The following is a 15,553-nucleotide window of genomic DNA, read 5'->3' on the forward strand; positions in this document are numbered from 1 at the left end:
CGGAGGTTGTGTGATCTCTAAGCAGGCCTCCTGCCAGCCTGGAGATGTGTTATTCCAAGACTGTGTTGACTCAGTAGGCCAGAGGCTATGTAAACGGACTGGAGCTGAGAAAGAAGGTTTTTCTTTTGGCAGCTCAGGGATTCTGAGTCCCCAAAGACTCTACGATAGCAACTCTCTGGTCACTTGGTATCCATAATTTGGAGGGATTCTGTCTCGGGCTTTGCTGTACTAACACTACGTGCATGCAAGAAAATGACCACATAGTATAAATAGAAGAAGAAAAAGTAGATGTATTGTGTCATGGGCAAGCAACTTTCCAAGTGACCGCTAGAGTGACTGACCTGTGCATCAGTAAGCTAAGCAAAATGACAGGTACCCAGACTAGTGTGATTGTGCTTGCCTTCCTTGTGACATTGGTGCTAGAACACAGCCAAGGTGACACAAAGTAGGTACAATGTCTCCTGAGCAAGTTACGGATCTGACTTGTGAGATGTTCTGAGAAAAATAGGAACTATAAAAGGTCTGTTCTATAGAACCTGTTGGTGTGGTGGGCATTTTCTACAGCCTTCCTCATCTTTCCACCCCCTGGCCCGTCTCACTGTCTTTCTTCACCTCACCGAATGCAGACAGCACCTAAAGGAACTTAAAAACGGCTCCAAGCTTAAACATGGCCACAGGCATAGTGTGTGGTTTAAAAATAAGCGATAAGAAATTGGTTAACCCTATGACACAGTCAGGACAAGTAGATATTGAGCTGCAGGAAATAAGGTAAAACCAGTGCCTTTGTAGTCAGGAGTTTAGGGAAAGATGTTTACTTTAGGAATTGTATCATGAAGCCAGTCATAAACGTATGCCTGGGTTGAGAAATTACCTCTGGTGTCCTTTGAGAAACTGCAAATGGGAATGCATTGCCTATGATAAAGGACACTGGTAAAGCATCAGGGAGGTGTCTGCCTATGCTTGATGCACAGGTTAAGGGGGACAGAGGAAAAGCGTCCCTCCTCGGTACTGTGGCACGATTCCACTAAAAATAAACCCAGAGCACGGTGCTATCAGAGGACTTGACTCAGAAGGCCAGCTCAAGATGGTCTCTCTCAGTTAGACTGCAGCCAGTGAGCATGCCCAGGGAGGCCCCAGGTGTGACCTCTGCTCCCCTGCTAGCAGTGGAGGGACCAGGCAATCCATCATGGTGTTCATGCTGTCAGCCCTGGTGCTTAGCCATCGCTGTCTGTCACCCTGCTGGATGAGACCTGCTTAAGGGCAATCATGTCAATCTCTCTGTGACCACTCAGACTAAGGCAACTAGATGATCCTGACAGGCCCGACAAAGTCAGCACAAGGTACTGAAAGCGGAAGTTGCAGCCTTCTTACAAAGACAACGTGAACCATCGTTTTTCCTGCTTTTCCTTTATTCTTTGCTTTCCCTTTTATTTGCATGAAATAAGGTAAGGCCTGTAGACTTCAGCTTCAGAGTTGATCATCTCGGATAAACCTGTTACCCTCTGAGTTTCTTCCATAGTAAAAATAGCGACCTTTCCCCAGGACACCTGTAAACAGAAAGAGACCCATCATTACAGCTGGCACGATACATAACTCAGAAATGCAGATGTCATAAAACAGACATGTAGTACCATTGCCGACCTCGTGGGGCATGGGACAGAAAACAGATCAATCCTCAGACAACTGAGACTCTACTTCTTGGCCTCAAAGGACTTCGAAATGTCACTACTAAGTATATGTTCCTAGGAATAACAGCTTTAGGTATCATTTCCTCATTTTAAGGACTTTTCTAATTCGGCAAATGATTCCCAAAATGTAGCACACCCCCTTCTAGATTTCCTTAGTCAAGTTTCTAAGAATGGAAAGTTAAGTGTAAATAAGATGGATCCCGTTCAAGACAAAGTATAGGATAATCTTCCCAGAGTGAGACTATTTTGAAATCCTTTATTGGAAATCAATATTGTTGACTTCCAGAGAGAATTTTCCAAATCCCGGGGGGGAGGGGGGGGGCTTAAGCCCATGCTGGATGATTAAAGAAGAGAGGTGATGTTGGATGAAGATTATTTGGGAAGTACAAAGTGACAGTGACGTTAGACGTCCCCTGCTGACAGGCAAGTCTTGAATTCATCTTCAGTTTGAGTTTGTATATAATGTATGGCTCCTTACAAAGCCTTTCCGTCATTCAGGGAGGCTGTTGGAGACCTCACTATGAAACACACTGTTAGAATAAGACCAGGCTTTTAAATCAACTCATTACACATTGTAAATACCCACAAGACTTCTGCACATGGAGGTGCTTACTTGTAACTCTTGTAGTTGGGAGGCTCGAGGAGGATGGTGAATTGAAGGCCAGCTTTGGCTACATAGGGAGACTCTGTTTCAAAATCAAGGATTAGGGATGTAGCTCTGTGCAAGAATCCATATCCAGCATGTTTAAGGCCCTGGGTTTGATACCCAACCACACAGAATAAAAACCCAGAAGAAACTGGTCATGGTTATTGCAAAAGCCTTATAAGATTATTTTTAAAAGTGGGGTTTTCCAAGAAAATATTTATAACTTCCGTTTCCTTTTTTGCTACCTTTACGCTTCCAATTTTAGAAGACCTATTTTAAGAGTCAATCGCACACAATTGTCTTAGTATTCGTGGGGCTTAAATCTCTGACGTATGTAGCTAGGAAGAAGAAAAAGAAAGGAAACGTCCATAAAACATGAATTCATGAACCACAAATCTGTGACCATAGCTACCGATGTGCATGGTTGTTCGTATGCTCAGTTTGGAAAGACGGAACCAACAGGCACTACTCTTGGTTAATGTGGGATAGATTAATATTTGGAACCAACCAGGTTCTTTACAGTAGACATTGTAGTAGTATATATTTTTGTGACACTAAAAGAGTTCTCCGTTATAGAAATGTAAACTTTGCTGTGTGTGCATAGGGATATGTGTCAAGGCATGTGTGTAGAGGCCAGAGGTTGATGTCAGGTATCTTCCGCGATCACTTTCTACCTTACTTTTTGAAATAGGGTCTCTAAGTGATCTAGAGCTCATGGATTTGTCTAGACTGCCTTACCAGCAAGCCCCAGGGTCCTCCCCAGATCCCCATCTCTGAAAGTACAGGTATATATTGCTATGCCTGGCTTTTTAATGTGGGCTCTGGGGATCAGACTCGGAACCTCACACTTGCATGGCAAGTGGTTTGTTGACTGAGCCACTGCCGTAGCCCCTAAACTTGTTTGTGAATAAGGATTAACATAATGTGTACAAACTTTTAAGGGCAGTATATATTTTCCCTAGTTTGGATGGTTAGAGCTAATGTTGGAAATTGCTGGAGTTCCATGATCTCTTAGAATTGGAAGAGGGACAGGGTGACATTGTTTGGGGGCCGGCTCTCTTTACTACCCGACATGTTCCCATGAACAACTTTACTATGAATTATTCTTCTGGCTTGACTTGGATGTCTTGGCCCCCAGTTCTCCATTGGGGGTTTTCAATATTGGTCTATTGCCAGGAAGTATTGTGCTTATGTGAAACCTCACTAAGATCCTTCTTGGGACTTCATTCTTTCAGCTATTGGCACTAAGCTGTTCACAGTGCTGAATCCCATCACTTCCAGAGTTGTGCTAATATTGTCACCAGTGCCAGGATCCTGGTGGTCTACAGGCTGTGCTGTGTAGACTCAACCAACCCCACAGATGCAAGGGAAAGCCCACAAGGGACTGCCTTAAAATATGACTCATTCTGTGAGTTCAAGGCCAGCCTGGTCTACATAGTGAGTTCCAGGACAGCTGGGGCTAGAGGGAGACCCTGTCTCAAAAAGACCGAAAAATAAAAAAAAAAAGATTCATTCTAAGAAACTCTTGAAAAATCTAGAAGGATATTGCCAAAGGATGTTCATTTCTTTCTATAGCACCAGGACAACATGAATTTTTAGAGAAAGAAGTGAATAGGGCTCTCAGATATTTTGTAGATTACAGTCTCTCTCCTGAGTAGAAAGCTTGACAGGCAGGTGTGTGCACACATACCCCTGCCCACCATGGCTGCACTCCCTGCAGTAAACTCTCCCACACATCCGGGGATTCCATTTTTTTTTCTTTCTGCTGCTCTTCATGCTGAACTTGCACTCTGGGTCTCGCCTAGATTCAAGCAGATGGGAACAGTGCTCCTGGAACGGGCGCACCAGGGCTGTGTTCTGAGCCACACTCCTAGATCTTTTCTCTGGTTGGCATTGATAAAAGTGCTTTTTAAGACCTGCCCTGTTTCTTTAGGCCTGGAAGCAAGAATGTTTATAGACATCCTGGTGAGCAAGGGCTGTTTGATGAATGCGGGTGACTGCGGCTAGGTGTCAGCGCTTGGAAAATGAGGCAAGGACGTGAGGTATTAATACTGTCAATGATCTCTTGACGGGAAAACAGATACTGCACTCACTGTCAGATTTAAATAGACATCGAGTGCATTAATGACAAAAGGGCAGACTTCAAACAAAAGGGGCTGTGTGCCGGGAAGCTGACTTGGTCTCTGGGCTGGCACTAACCTGATCTGAAAAGGCACTGTCAGGACTAGAGACAGGTCCAGGATTGTGCACCGTGACAGAAAACAGAGATGCTGACAGAGATACCAGGGCCATATTATGCCAAGGACACTGGAGCACTGTCTGGGGCTTTAATGCAAGCTGACATCACTCCCTAGCATTGGTTCTCCTTCTCCCCTGCAGAACCAGAATGTTCGTCCAACACCTCATTCCAAAATCAGCTATGCCTGTCACAATGGCAGCTTTGGTCTGTGGGAGCCATGGGGTCAGGCCCTACAGATAACCTCAGTCAATTGAAATCTGGGCTGTGGAAGAGGTAACGCTCCTCCTTACTGACAGGTGGGCTACTTGAGGTGATCGGGGAGCCAATGTGTGAGGAGCTGCCACCTTCCATCAAACGCCCAAGGGGAAGGCACTCGGTAGTGGGCTGGGGCTGGCCGATCTGGGAAGGGACAGAGATGACCTGGCAGCCCCAAACGAAACCCACTTGCTGGTACCAGCATGGAAGGAAGGGGCTCAGGCTCGAGACTTGTAAAACATGCTGATATTTTCCCTAGAGTCATCTACAGATGCTTGAATTAAGTAGGCCTCTCATGTGTTCCCTACCTGAGCTCAGAAGTGGATTTTTGTGGTTTAAAAATGAAACAAAACCAGATCAACATTAAGAGAGTAGAAAAGAAACAGCTCAATACAATCCCACATGCGGTCATAGGACTTTTGGATTTTGCTCACGAATTAAGGGAGGTGGTGGCATGGGTGGCGCGTGCTCTCCTGTCCTCTCCCATGGCAACTGTCTGTTTGCACATGGTATTTTCACAGGGAGGTGCTTTGAGGCTGGAATCTGGGGACTCACTGGCTGTCTTAGCAGGCCCGGGCCTCTGCACACATCTGCAATGGATTCTCGTGTTTGTATTTTCTCCAACTCCAGAGTCATCTCAGGAGTGGAAAGGGAACAACACATTTAATGACACGTGTAGTGTTTTTAATTAAAATAACTGGCTCCGGCCATAGCAAGTGAGGCAGGCTTGCCATACATCAGGCCAAAGTACAGACATCTGTGCGGGGGTTTCTTTTTCCTGGACTCTGAAAAATGACAGTGCACTGTCCCCTGGGGAATCCTCTCCTGCCAAATGAGACTCCTAATTTTTCTTAAGTAGCCAGCTTTCCCATCACCATAAGCTCTTAAAGCTATAATTATGAAAAAAATGTGTTGGGGAGAGTCTGTTTTAAAGAGGCCTTTTATCTTTTCAATGTTCCCCCCCTCTGCAGTGGATGTTCTAATTATGCAGGTTAAGTTATGACCTTGGGGCTGCCTAATGGGTAGGAATCAGCCTCTTTTCTTGGATGCAAGGCTGTGGTGGCAGGAACAGTTCCAGAGACTTGGCTGGGGGATACCCCCATTGTCTAGGAAAAGGGGTTCTCCTATACCTTTCTACAAGTTCAGCATAGACTCCAGAGTGTCCTGGCCCCTATTCTCACTGCCTTTTTTGTGAGGTGTCATGGAAGACCACCCCTGTCCTTAATGGTCTCTGACCATGTACACAGGTTCCATATCCTATTTGTAAAGGAGAACAAAGACAATCAATCGCCTGGGCCTGTTTTAGCTGTGAAATAGGTGATTTTTGCCTGTTTCTTTTATGAAGAGTGAGACGTTGGGTCCAGTATTATGTGAGGGAGGAGGTGTGGCCAATAACCAGTTAATACACAGTTTGATTTGGACTAAGTCAGGTCTTCAAACCCATCTAGCCGTATCTCCTCTGTAACGTAGGGTGGAGAAGGGCAACTCTGTAGGAATCTGAGTTCTGCTTGTTTCATAGTCACAGGTGTAAGTGTTGCCCATCAACTGCCCCGCATCTCATATCTTTGACGCAAGGTCACAGGTCTTTCTCTGCAGACTGAGAGTCTACCCACCAGAATGTCTGCGGTCTGTTTTCCTAGTGGGAGAAGAATATCTGCAGGGAAGCATAGCTGATAAAATACAGGCTGAGCTAGGATATTCATGTTTACAAAATAAACTAGGTATCAACCTTGTTTTGATTGTTTATGGCAATCATAGCTTTAAATGCTCTTGTCATGAATGTGAGTAGCTATGGACTAAGAAACTGATCTGATGTATCCACTCATAGTTTACTAGATGATGGCGTAAAACAGGTGAGGGACAACAGAGCTTTATAATCTTTAGGAAGAAAAGAAGGAACCTTATGTCCCTGACTCAAAATGATGCCAGTGTTTAAGAAGTAGATGGGCCCAGTGATAAAGAAGAAAAGGGTATAAATAGAGTCCTTCTGGGCCAATGTGGAAGGTTCTAGACCATCGTAATCATCGGGCCCTTTACAAATCCACGGACATGTGATCCCTAGGATAATCTTCCTCCTTTTCTAATACCCAACTCTTAAAGAATGTGTAGCACAGGGTAGCTTTTCAATTATTATGTGTTGAATAAACTCATAATGTATTTACATAGATACATATACAAATAGAATATGTAAAGTTAGGAATTTCCAATGTTGTACGTTCATATCTTAAACCTCTGGTATGACTTCGAACATAGAAAAATGTACACAGCTTAAATGTTTGCCTTATTACAGGAGTGGGCAGATTACCAGAGCATTAGCCTCTGTTTTTATATAGTGATGGTGTTTTCATGTTCAACACCTTTCTCCCACAAAAACAAAATAATCCCAGTGTCTGACTGGAGAGAGAAAAGTGAATGCTTGTGCTGGAGACATTTCCCAGAAAGCACGTGCCCAGGCTTTTGTTGTGTGGGGTTGTGAGCAAACTGGGAACTGGGATGGAATAAACACCTACATTTTATGGTCTGTAGAAAGCACCATACTAGTACCCCGAGGTCAGCCACGTGATATGTTATCAGCTCCACGGTAGATCTGTGCAGGAGTTAGCAGGGCCTGCACAAGACTCCCTTCAGTATAAGCCACTGATGTACTAAGGGTGAAGTGGGTGGGAAGGGACTTTTAAAAGACTTACGGGGAAGGGAGTCCTTGGGAAAACATTTGCCCCCAGGAGCAGCAGGAAAGACAAGGACAGATGACATTTGCTTCCTAAGGTGGTAGAACATGACTGCTTCCGAGTGTTCTGGTTCATAATCTGCATCTCGAGTTGGAACTCAGTAGCACAGTTGCCAAGATTCTGGGTCCCCAAGACGTCAGCAGGGGAGGACACACTACATGCTGCCTTAGCAAATACTGCAGTGAGCACCTGCAGTCATGGCCCCTGCTTCTCCCACATTATACAAACAAGCTCTTGAGAGGCACAGGGTATATCTACCTCTGACCCTGCCCTTCTCCTACAGTCTGTCATTTTCCTTGGAGGAAGCATTAATTATGCACAGCCAATTCCATTTTGCCATGTCAATTCTGTTAATATTCCCATTCCTATTTTTCTTCTTTCCTCTATCAATGTTTGCTAGGTGTCAGTGTTTCTCCAAGATCTTTTCTCATTCTCTTCTCTAGTCATTTCGATTTCAAAGGGTCCCACTTCCCGGAGCAAACTTCCATGGTACTGAATGTGACAGGAAGGCTTGAGCCTTCTGATACAGTTTAGTCATGTTTTATGTGCATAGTTTTGCTTGATTTCATTTTTTTCCATTATTTCTACCAAGGCTAATTCCTGCCTATGAATTTGTGTGGGTTTAATATCCTGGGATGTGAATCCTGGGTCAGTGTTTTGATCCATGTTAAGTCATATTATGTTCAGGCTCAGTTGTTATCAGGCTGATTACTGCTACCAGTAACATGTGCTATGAATTAAAGACTAGTTTTTACCCATTTCTTAGCATATAGAGTGTGGAGCCCAATGGCGAACATTCTGGATCCTGGGATTATGTCCCATTGCCTTTTGAAGTACCATAAAAACAAAAATTAAATCCCTCCATATGGTGATTTAGTCAAAGGTGATGCTGTATCTCTATCCTGAAAGAAAGCTGCCAAGTAGTCTTTCAGACAAATCTATGGAGAAGGGGGTGCTTGGCCTCAGTACTCAAACCCTTGAGGGATGGCCTGAGGGGAGGCAAAGTTATCCCCTGGAGTAGATACAGCCTGCTCACCCAGATACTGGGCCTCATCACCCCATGTCTGTAAGGAAGAAAACCAGCAGCAAGAAAGGCTCTAACCACACTGAGGTGACGGTGATGGGCAGGCAGAATGAGGATGTTTGCTCCTGACCAAGGAGGCTGGACACCTCAGGCAAGAGTGGGCAGACAGGTTAACATGGGATAAAGCAGGGCCTGTGGAAAATACACTCTGGGCTCCCAGGGCAGCTGAAATGAGGTTTGTCATTTCAGTGGAAGGGAAGGAGAGGAGAAAAAATAATACAAGGCACATTTTCCCCTCATGTAAACTGCCTGGGGAAAATGGAATAGAGCTCCAAGTCCCAGAAGTCCTTGCACATTGGGTGGATTCTCAGTCACGACTCCTGCTGTCGTAACCTGAACTCTTGAACACCATCTCTGTGGCAGATGGTATAGCCCTACCTAGACCTGACAGGCTCATGCAAAGTCCCTCTGCATCAAGAAAGCATTAGACTGACAGATTAAAGTTATCTAGTAGTACATGTTTCCATTAAGAGTCCTAGACAGGAACGCTCGCATGCCTTTGCTGACATCAAGGCTTTCAAGTTCCTTTTCTTTTGTTTCTTTTTTTTTTGTATAAGTGAAAGGTAAGCAGGAGACAGGAAAAAGCCTCAGATCCAAGGAATGCTTACTCCTTCCTTGTTTGAAACATCTTCAGTGCTCTTATCTCTTACCTACACACACACACACACACACACACACACACACACAGAGTATTTCAATCAACCAAGAACGTATAAACATGAGAGACCAAATCCAGTGTCAGTATTTCCTTGCTCCATTGGGCTCTGTTCTCCTTTCAAACATAAATTTCTTACTCTTAGTGATACAAGTTTTATTTATTTTCTGGTTACTCTTTTTGTCCTAACTAAAAATGAGACTAGTAATAGTCTGTGCTTTTGACATCCTAAACAATGATTTACTCAACTCTGCTACAACAATACTTTGTCCTTTGCTGTACTTCCTAGTGAGCTTAGACTCTGCTACATTTTCCTTTGAAAGCATTTATTTCACTGGACTGGAGAATTCTCCATCTGAGGCAGAATTTAAAGATGCTCGTTTTAGGTAAAGTCCTTCATTTACAGAGCAAGAGAATGAGGTTCCAATAGGTCTCCCTAAGGTGACGGTAACTGGACATCGATTTTCTTAGGACTGGAATGGAAGTTTTGCTTTTATAGCTTATTTTCCCAAGGTATTATTTACTTGTTCAATCTTGTTCACAGGAACTCGAGGTCTCCTGTGAACTTCAGCAACATGACTTGGGCTCATCCGTTGCTACTTTTTCACAGAGAGAGAAATGTGAGCTACAGAGCAGGCAAGTAAGTACTGCTTCTTCTCCCCCGACTGTCGGCTAAGCCCGGTGTTATGGATGTGAGATGGGCTGGGTTCCTAAGTGCATGCAGAGACGGGATGTAAATCAACTGCAATTCATGCAGTGCCTTCAGTGTGGCTCACTGATGGAGATGCCCTGAAACTGTCATTCAAAAATGGACAGTGGTCAAATGGGAAGGCTTCAATTTTTTTCAGTTTTTGATTACTGAACTCACAAATCTTTCTGACAGGAGAGAGAAAAGAAAGTAAAAAAATGTCACCCCAGCCCCCCCACAGCTCCAGGTATCTCTGGGTTTTTCTGGTTCAACTTTTGAAATTGGAAGCATGGCCACTAGAGGGCAGCATGCATTTAGGAAAAAGCATCTTTCTTTAAATAAATAAGGGCAAGAATTCAGGCAAAGCCATTAAAGCCGCACTGTGCTTGTGGTCACCAATTACACGTTCTGTAATGATCAATATGTCATGTTTACCCAATCTGGGCTGAAGGCTATCTGGGACTGCGGCTACCAGAGGCCTTGCCATACACACTTTTAGATTCCTTCTGCCTCAGTTTTGGGGACTGATTTTCTTTACCAGCTCTAATTAATCTTCCTAACTCAAAGGTTGAGGAATTTTTTTTTTTTTTTTTTTGCCAATCACCTGCATAAATGTAAAGCGTGCAAGCACAGACTCTCGTCTTCTTAGGAAAAAAGATCACTTGTACCAAGGACATCCCTAAAGAAAAGTGGCATTCGGTTGACATTACTTAAGAGCATCATTTTTTTTTTCTCACTTTTCTGACTAAAACAGAAAATAAACTCAATACACTGAAGTTATAATGTGCCTACACACATTCTTGTCTACGGCCCAAACCCTGTCTTCCCCCTCAAAGTATCTGGTCCAGAGTCATCAGGACAGAGGCAGAAAACATGAAAATAATGCCAGCCTCTTTTGATCCTCTCTTTTTTTTTTTTCTGGTATACCCAGAACTCCAAATGACCACCCCAGGCCTCACTGCACCTTCCAGAGATTTCAACCCTTTTTTTTTTTTTTTAATTCCAGGATATGACATTCGAAATTTGGGTTGTATGAATGAAAATAACTGGTTTCAACCCAGAAAGAAGACAAACAAAAACCAGAGTTACTGGGCTTCTGGGTCAGGGAACACAGTGCTGGGTGCAGCTGCAGCTCCAAGGAAGCATGTCGGGGGTTCATGCCCCGCCTCTCTTACATTTCCCCAATCTAAAGATCATGTGATTGACTAGCCACTAGGGAAAGCTGGGCCCCAGTTAGTTTCCAGTTGACCTTCAGTTAAGGATTTAACTAAGTTTTCTGTCACCTGAAATACATCTAAAATCAAAGCCCTGTTTATTGTCTTACTAGAGTCAATTGAGTATTTACAGTGTGTATCCAGGTGGAGAGACAGTAAACTGAACAGTATTCAAGGTCTTAGGATCTTTGGTTTGTCTGATTCCCCAAAAAGTGAGGACAGCAGTTTCTTTCCCAGCATCATGAAGCCTAGAAGTCGGAGGTCAGCCTCAGAAGTTGTTCCTCAAGTGCTGTCCCCCCTTTTTAGAGACAGTCTTCCACTGACCTGTAGTTTGTTCATTGTGCTAGGTTTGGTGGCCAGGGATCTTGAGTGCTGCCTGGCTTTGTTATGTTGAGCAGAGGGAACTCGAACTCAGATTCTCCGGGTTCCATGGCAAGCACTTTTCCACTGAGCTGTCTCTCTAGCCATACATTTACTTATTATTTATTTACTTATTACTTTGTTGCTGCTGTGGAGTCAGTGGTATGATCTCAGGTTGCTTCTTGAGCCCAGGTTTTCCCATCCATTTGATAATTGTAGATCAAGAAGTTGCATGTGCTGGCCCCCTAGGACACTGATTCTTGACCATTCCCTGCAGCAAAATCACTCAAACTTCTTAAAGCACACACTCATGAGTCCCATTCCCCAAATCCACATTTTTGTTAGAAAATTCCCAAATAATACTGGGAAACCATTCTTAAGAAACACTGTTCTAGAACAACCTAAGAGCAGCCTCCCCACCCCCAACTTTCTTCTTTGGTAAATAACCTTACTTTCATTCTTATTAAAAAAAAAAAAAATCAAGGCTATTCAATTCAGAGATCAAAAGACGTTGGTTAACTGAAGGCTCTACTTTGTTGAGTTTTGGTACACAGAGGTTTTGTTTGCTTTCCAAGAGCAATCAGAAAACAAATAGCACCCATAGTAAGTAAATAATGACCACTAAAAGCTGGGTAGAGCTCTTGCCTAGAATGTACAAGACCTAGAGTTCAATTCTCAGCACTGCAAGAAGAGAAAAAAATGTTGCTCAATTCATTTGAACTTACGCTTTTAGTGATGTGCTGATTACCTTAACAGGAGAAAAGAGTTTTGGGGCAGTAAGGAGACCGGAAGTGAACCTGAAAAACATGATTTATGAAGTATAAGGGGGAAACTCAGAGAAACAATTTTCCAGAGAATCTCTGGCTTGCCTCTGAACAGGCTGTTCCCTGAACACATCTGAGCAGCGGGGCCCTCCTGCAGAGCTTGCATGTGAATGTTGGCTTAGCTCTCTAGCAGAAATTCACTTTTGGGTTTCAGATCTGTTCTTATTAGAGCACTCCCATCAAAAGAGTGGGGGATCTCTACAGTTCTGTCTGGTTCCTCAGACTGAAATTTCTCAAGAGAGTCGTTGGAAATAAAGACAAGTTGCTTTTTAAAAAAATTCTTCAAGCTGCGAAAAAGAACCTCTCAAGTAAAATTAAGCAGACACAGTAACAACTGGGTTTGTCATAATTCAAACCCTACAAAGACCACGGAAAGGGCTGCCTCCTTAGGCATACTGGCCTCCATCTGCCCTGCATTAGAATCCAAACAAACTGTTCCTGCACTGATACTACCATAATCTTTCCTAATTCCAGGACAGTCTAAATTGGTTTCTCCGAAAGAAAAACAAAGAGAATCTGTTGATATATGATCTAACTAAAAGAAGTTTACATGACAAAAAAAAATGTCCCAAAGTCTATTGTTGTAGGAAGTATAATACAACACTTGGGCACTAACAATTTCTACTGAAAATGTTTTAGACTATCTCTCCTCCAACCTGACTGAGACGTATGTGCTTGCATCTGTGTGTACTGTAGACACTTATGACAAACTACAGTTAAGAATTAGTTGCCAAAAGACTCTCATAGGAGCAGTGTGACCTTTCTGTACCTTTTTGCCCAAGATGAAGATCAGGTTATAAGGACCTTCATTAGGGTTAGTGTCATTAAAATTTAATGAAGGTACCAGAGCCTCCTTAGCGATATTAAGAGGAACAGTCTTTTGCTTGTCAATAGAACAGGCAGACAGACATTAGTGGCAGTGGGTGGTAGCAGGTATTATCTGTCCCCAGAATGTTCTCCTTTGATGACTTAGGACATTACCCATTTTATTTGGCTGGCTTGCATTTGTCAGAATTTATCCTGAGGTGAGTTAACATACCTCCATACTGAGAAAAAAAAAATTGCCCATGGTCCAATGTGAGCCTCACACCTAATAGAATACATCTGGCTCTGACAGTTTGATGCCCAGCTCTGAGTCACATTCAGCAACACAAATTAACAGCGTAGACATTGCCCACACTGAGCAGGAAGTAATAACCTGCTACCTGCTACTTGGCCAAAATCTCATTATAAGCCATTATGGTAATTGAGGGCCAAGACTGTGGGTATTACAGTCCCTAAGCACCAGTGGTTAGTTCGGGAGAAGAAAGACTCATAATGGAGGGGGCGGGACAGCCAGAAGAAACTAGGCTGTCAACATGATGCTCAGTGGTGCCCAGGGGATCTCATGAACTATTTCTCTTCTGTCCTGAAACCCATGTGACCCCAGGATGATGATGTAACTTTCGGTAGACCTCCAATAATGCCATACAATTAAAAAACTGGTTTAAATGATTGATGGGGACAGCCACGAAGAGAAGATAAGGGCGACATATGACAGAGATGTCTGTGAGGAAGAAGCAGGAAGCTGGGAGGTGTGGGGGAAACCACCCCCTTTCCTCAAGGTACCGGCTCTCTAGAATTACCGTATGCATACGAGTGACCATTCTTCCGCAGTTGGCAATGTAACTCTTCCTCAAAGCCAGCAGTCTAAGCTTCTCGCCAAGGTTGGATAGTAACAAATCAACTGCATAGAAGACAGAAATCTCATGAACCTGACTTTTGGTATGATGAAGACGGCTCCAGATATCAAGTAATGATGGCAGTTTTCTGTAAGCTTTTCCTTGGAAAGAATCCTTCACGGCAGGGCGAGAAGTTAATTGCAGCTTTATTAATCTACCTCTAGATTCTGCCTCCTCACTGTCCCCCTTTTATGGTTTAGATTGTAAATGTCTCCCATGAGTCCATGTGCTAGAGGCTCATTCCCAGCTGTGGTGGAGCCCACACAGGTATGGTACTAGGAACCCAGGTATGATGGTCGACTGTCAACTGATTGATCAAGAAGCAGTGAGCAGATAGGAAAGCACACTTCTGGACAAGTAAGGGTTGTTCCAGAGAACACTATGAGAGTGAGACCTGCCTTGGATAGTCCCAAAGGCTGGGAGACAAAGGCTGGTAGCATGGGCACCCTTCTCTCCTTTCTGGCCACACATCGTGAGCTCTGCTACTCCACCACACCTTCCCTTCCACGATGGACCAAAACCACAAGCCAAAATAAACCTTCTTTCCATTCAGTTATCTTGCTCAGGTATTTTGCCACCACAATGAAGAAAATGACTACTACACTAGGGTCACTGGGGACATGGCCTTGGGGAGTGGGCATGATGGGACCCTGGCTCCTACAATTTCCTTCTTTTGTAGCCAGTCTATGAGAAGAATAGTTGGAGTCTATGTCACATGCTCCTACTATGATATATACTACCTCACCACAATCCAAATGCAGCAGGGCCAGCTAGCTGTAGAAAATCACGAGCCAAAATAAACCTTTCTTCCTTATAAGTTGATTTATAAGGCATCTTGTGATGGTAACAGAAAGCTTCACTAACATGCTCTTCTACACAAATATCCACAGATCAATGGCACATCAGTTCTCCAATCATGAGAGTAAGGTTGTACAAGGTTTAACTACTGAAAGCTTCTGATATTTGTCACAGACACCAGTGGACTCAGAGAATAAGCCTTCCTAGGCAGCCCCGAGTTCCTGTCTCATAGGCCCCAGGTCTCATCAAAGGGTTGCTTGGTATCAGCACTTGAACTAATTTATATTTTGGGAGAAGTAATGGACTGTGGTGGATGAAATTGTTCTCCCCCAGGGGATGAAGATGCCTTCTGAGCATCATGCACCTCCCTCTGCACACCCTGAACCCATCTCTCCATGTCAACCCTGCCACCTCATTCCTTCTGTTCATCTAGAGGGTTAAGCACAGTCTGGGGCCCAGAAAATGGCTGCGGTTGGTACAAGTGAGGCCTTCCCTATAACTAGATCCTGCAGGAAAAAACAAATTAATCAACAGTGAGCTGAAGTGGGTTTAATGATTGCATTCTGCATACAATCAGCTTTTCCCTTTTCAAGGGCCATCAATATGTCAAGGGAAGACATATCTGAAGGATATAGCTCTTAACATCAAGGTT

General features: G+C 43.8%; 1 protein-coding gene across 4 annotated transcripts in view; it reads right to left on the reverse strand.

Annotated features, from left to right (window-relative positions):
* Positions 1 to 1,397: 1,397 nt before the first annotated feature.
* Positions 1,398 to 15,553, reverse strand: part of Lrmda (leucine rich melanocyte differentiation associated) — a 1,173,619-nt gene continuing 1,159,463 nt past the window's right edge. For 3 of the 4 annotated variants that reach the window (XM_008849890.3, XM_029554463.1, XM_008849892.3), the window contains one exon: positions 1,398 to 1,547. In XM_008849890.3, the coding sequence (XP_008848112.1) occupies positions 1,468 to 1,547 (80 nt within the window). In that variant the 3' untranslated portion in view covers positions 1,398 to 1,467. Of the gene's footprint in view, positions 1,548 to 12,283; positions 12,356 to 15,553 lie in introns of all 4 variants that reach the window. The other variant, XM_008849891.3, reaches the window with a different exon arrangement.

Source organism: Nannospalax galili, unplaced genomic scaffold (genome assembly GCF_000622305.1).
Source record: "Nannospalax galili isolate Female #2095 unplaced genomic scaffold, S.galili_v1.0 scaffold83, whole genome shotgun sequence".
Classification (NCBI taxonomy): Eukaryota; Metazoa; Chordata; class Mammalia; order Rodentia; family Spalacidae; genus Nannospalax; species Nannospalax galili.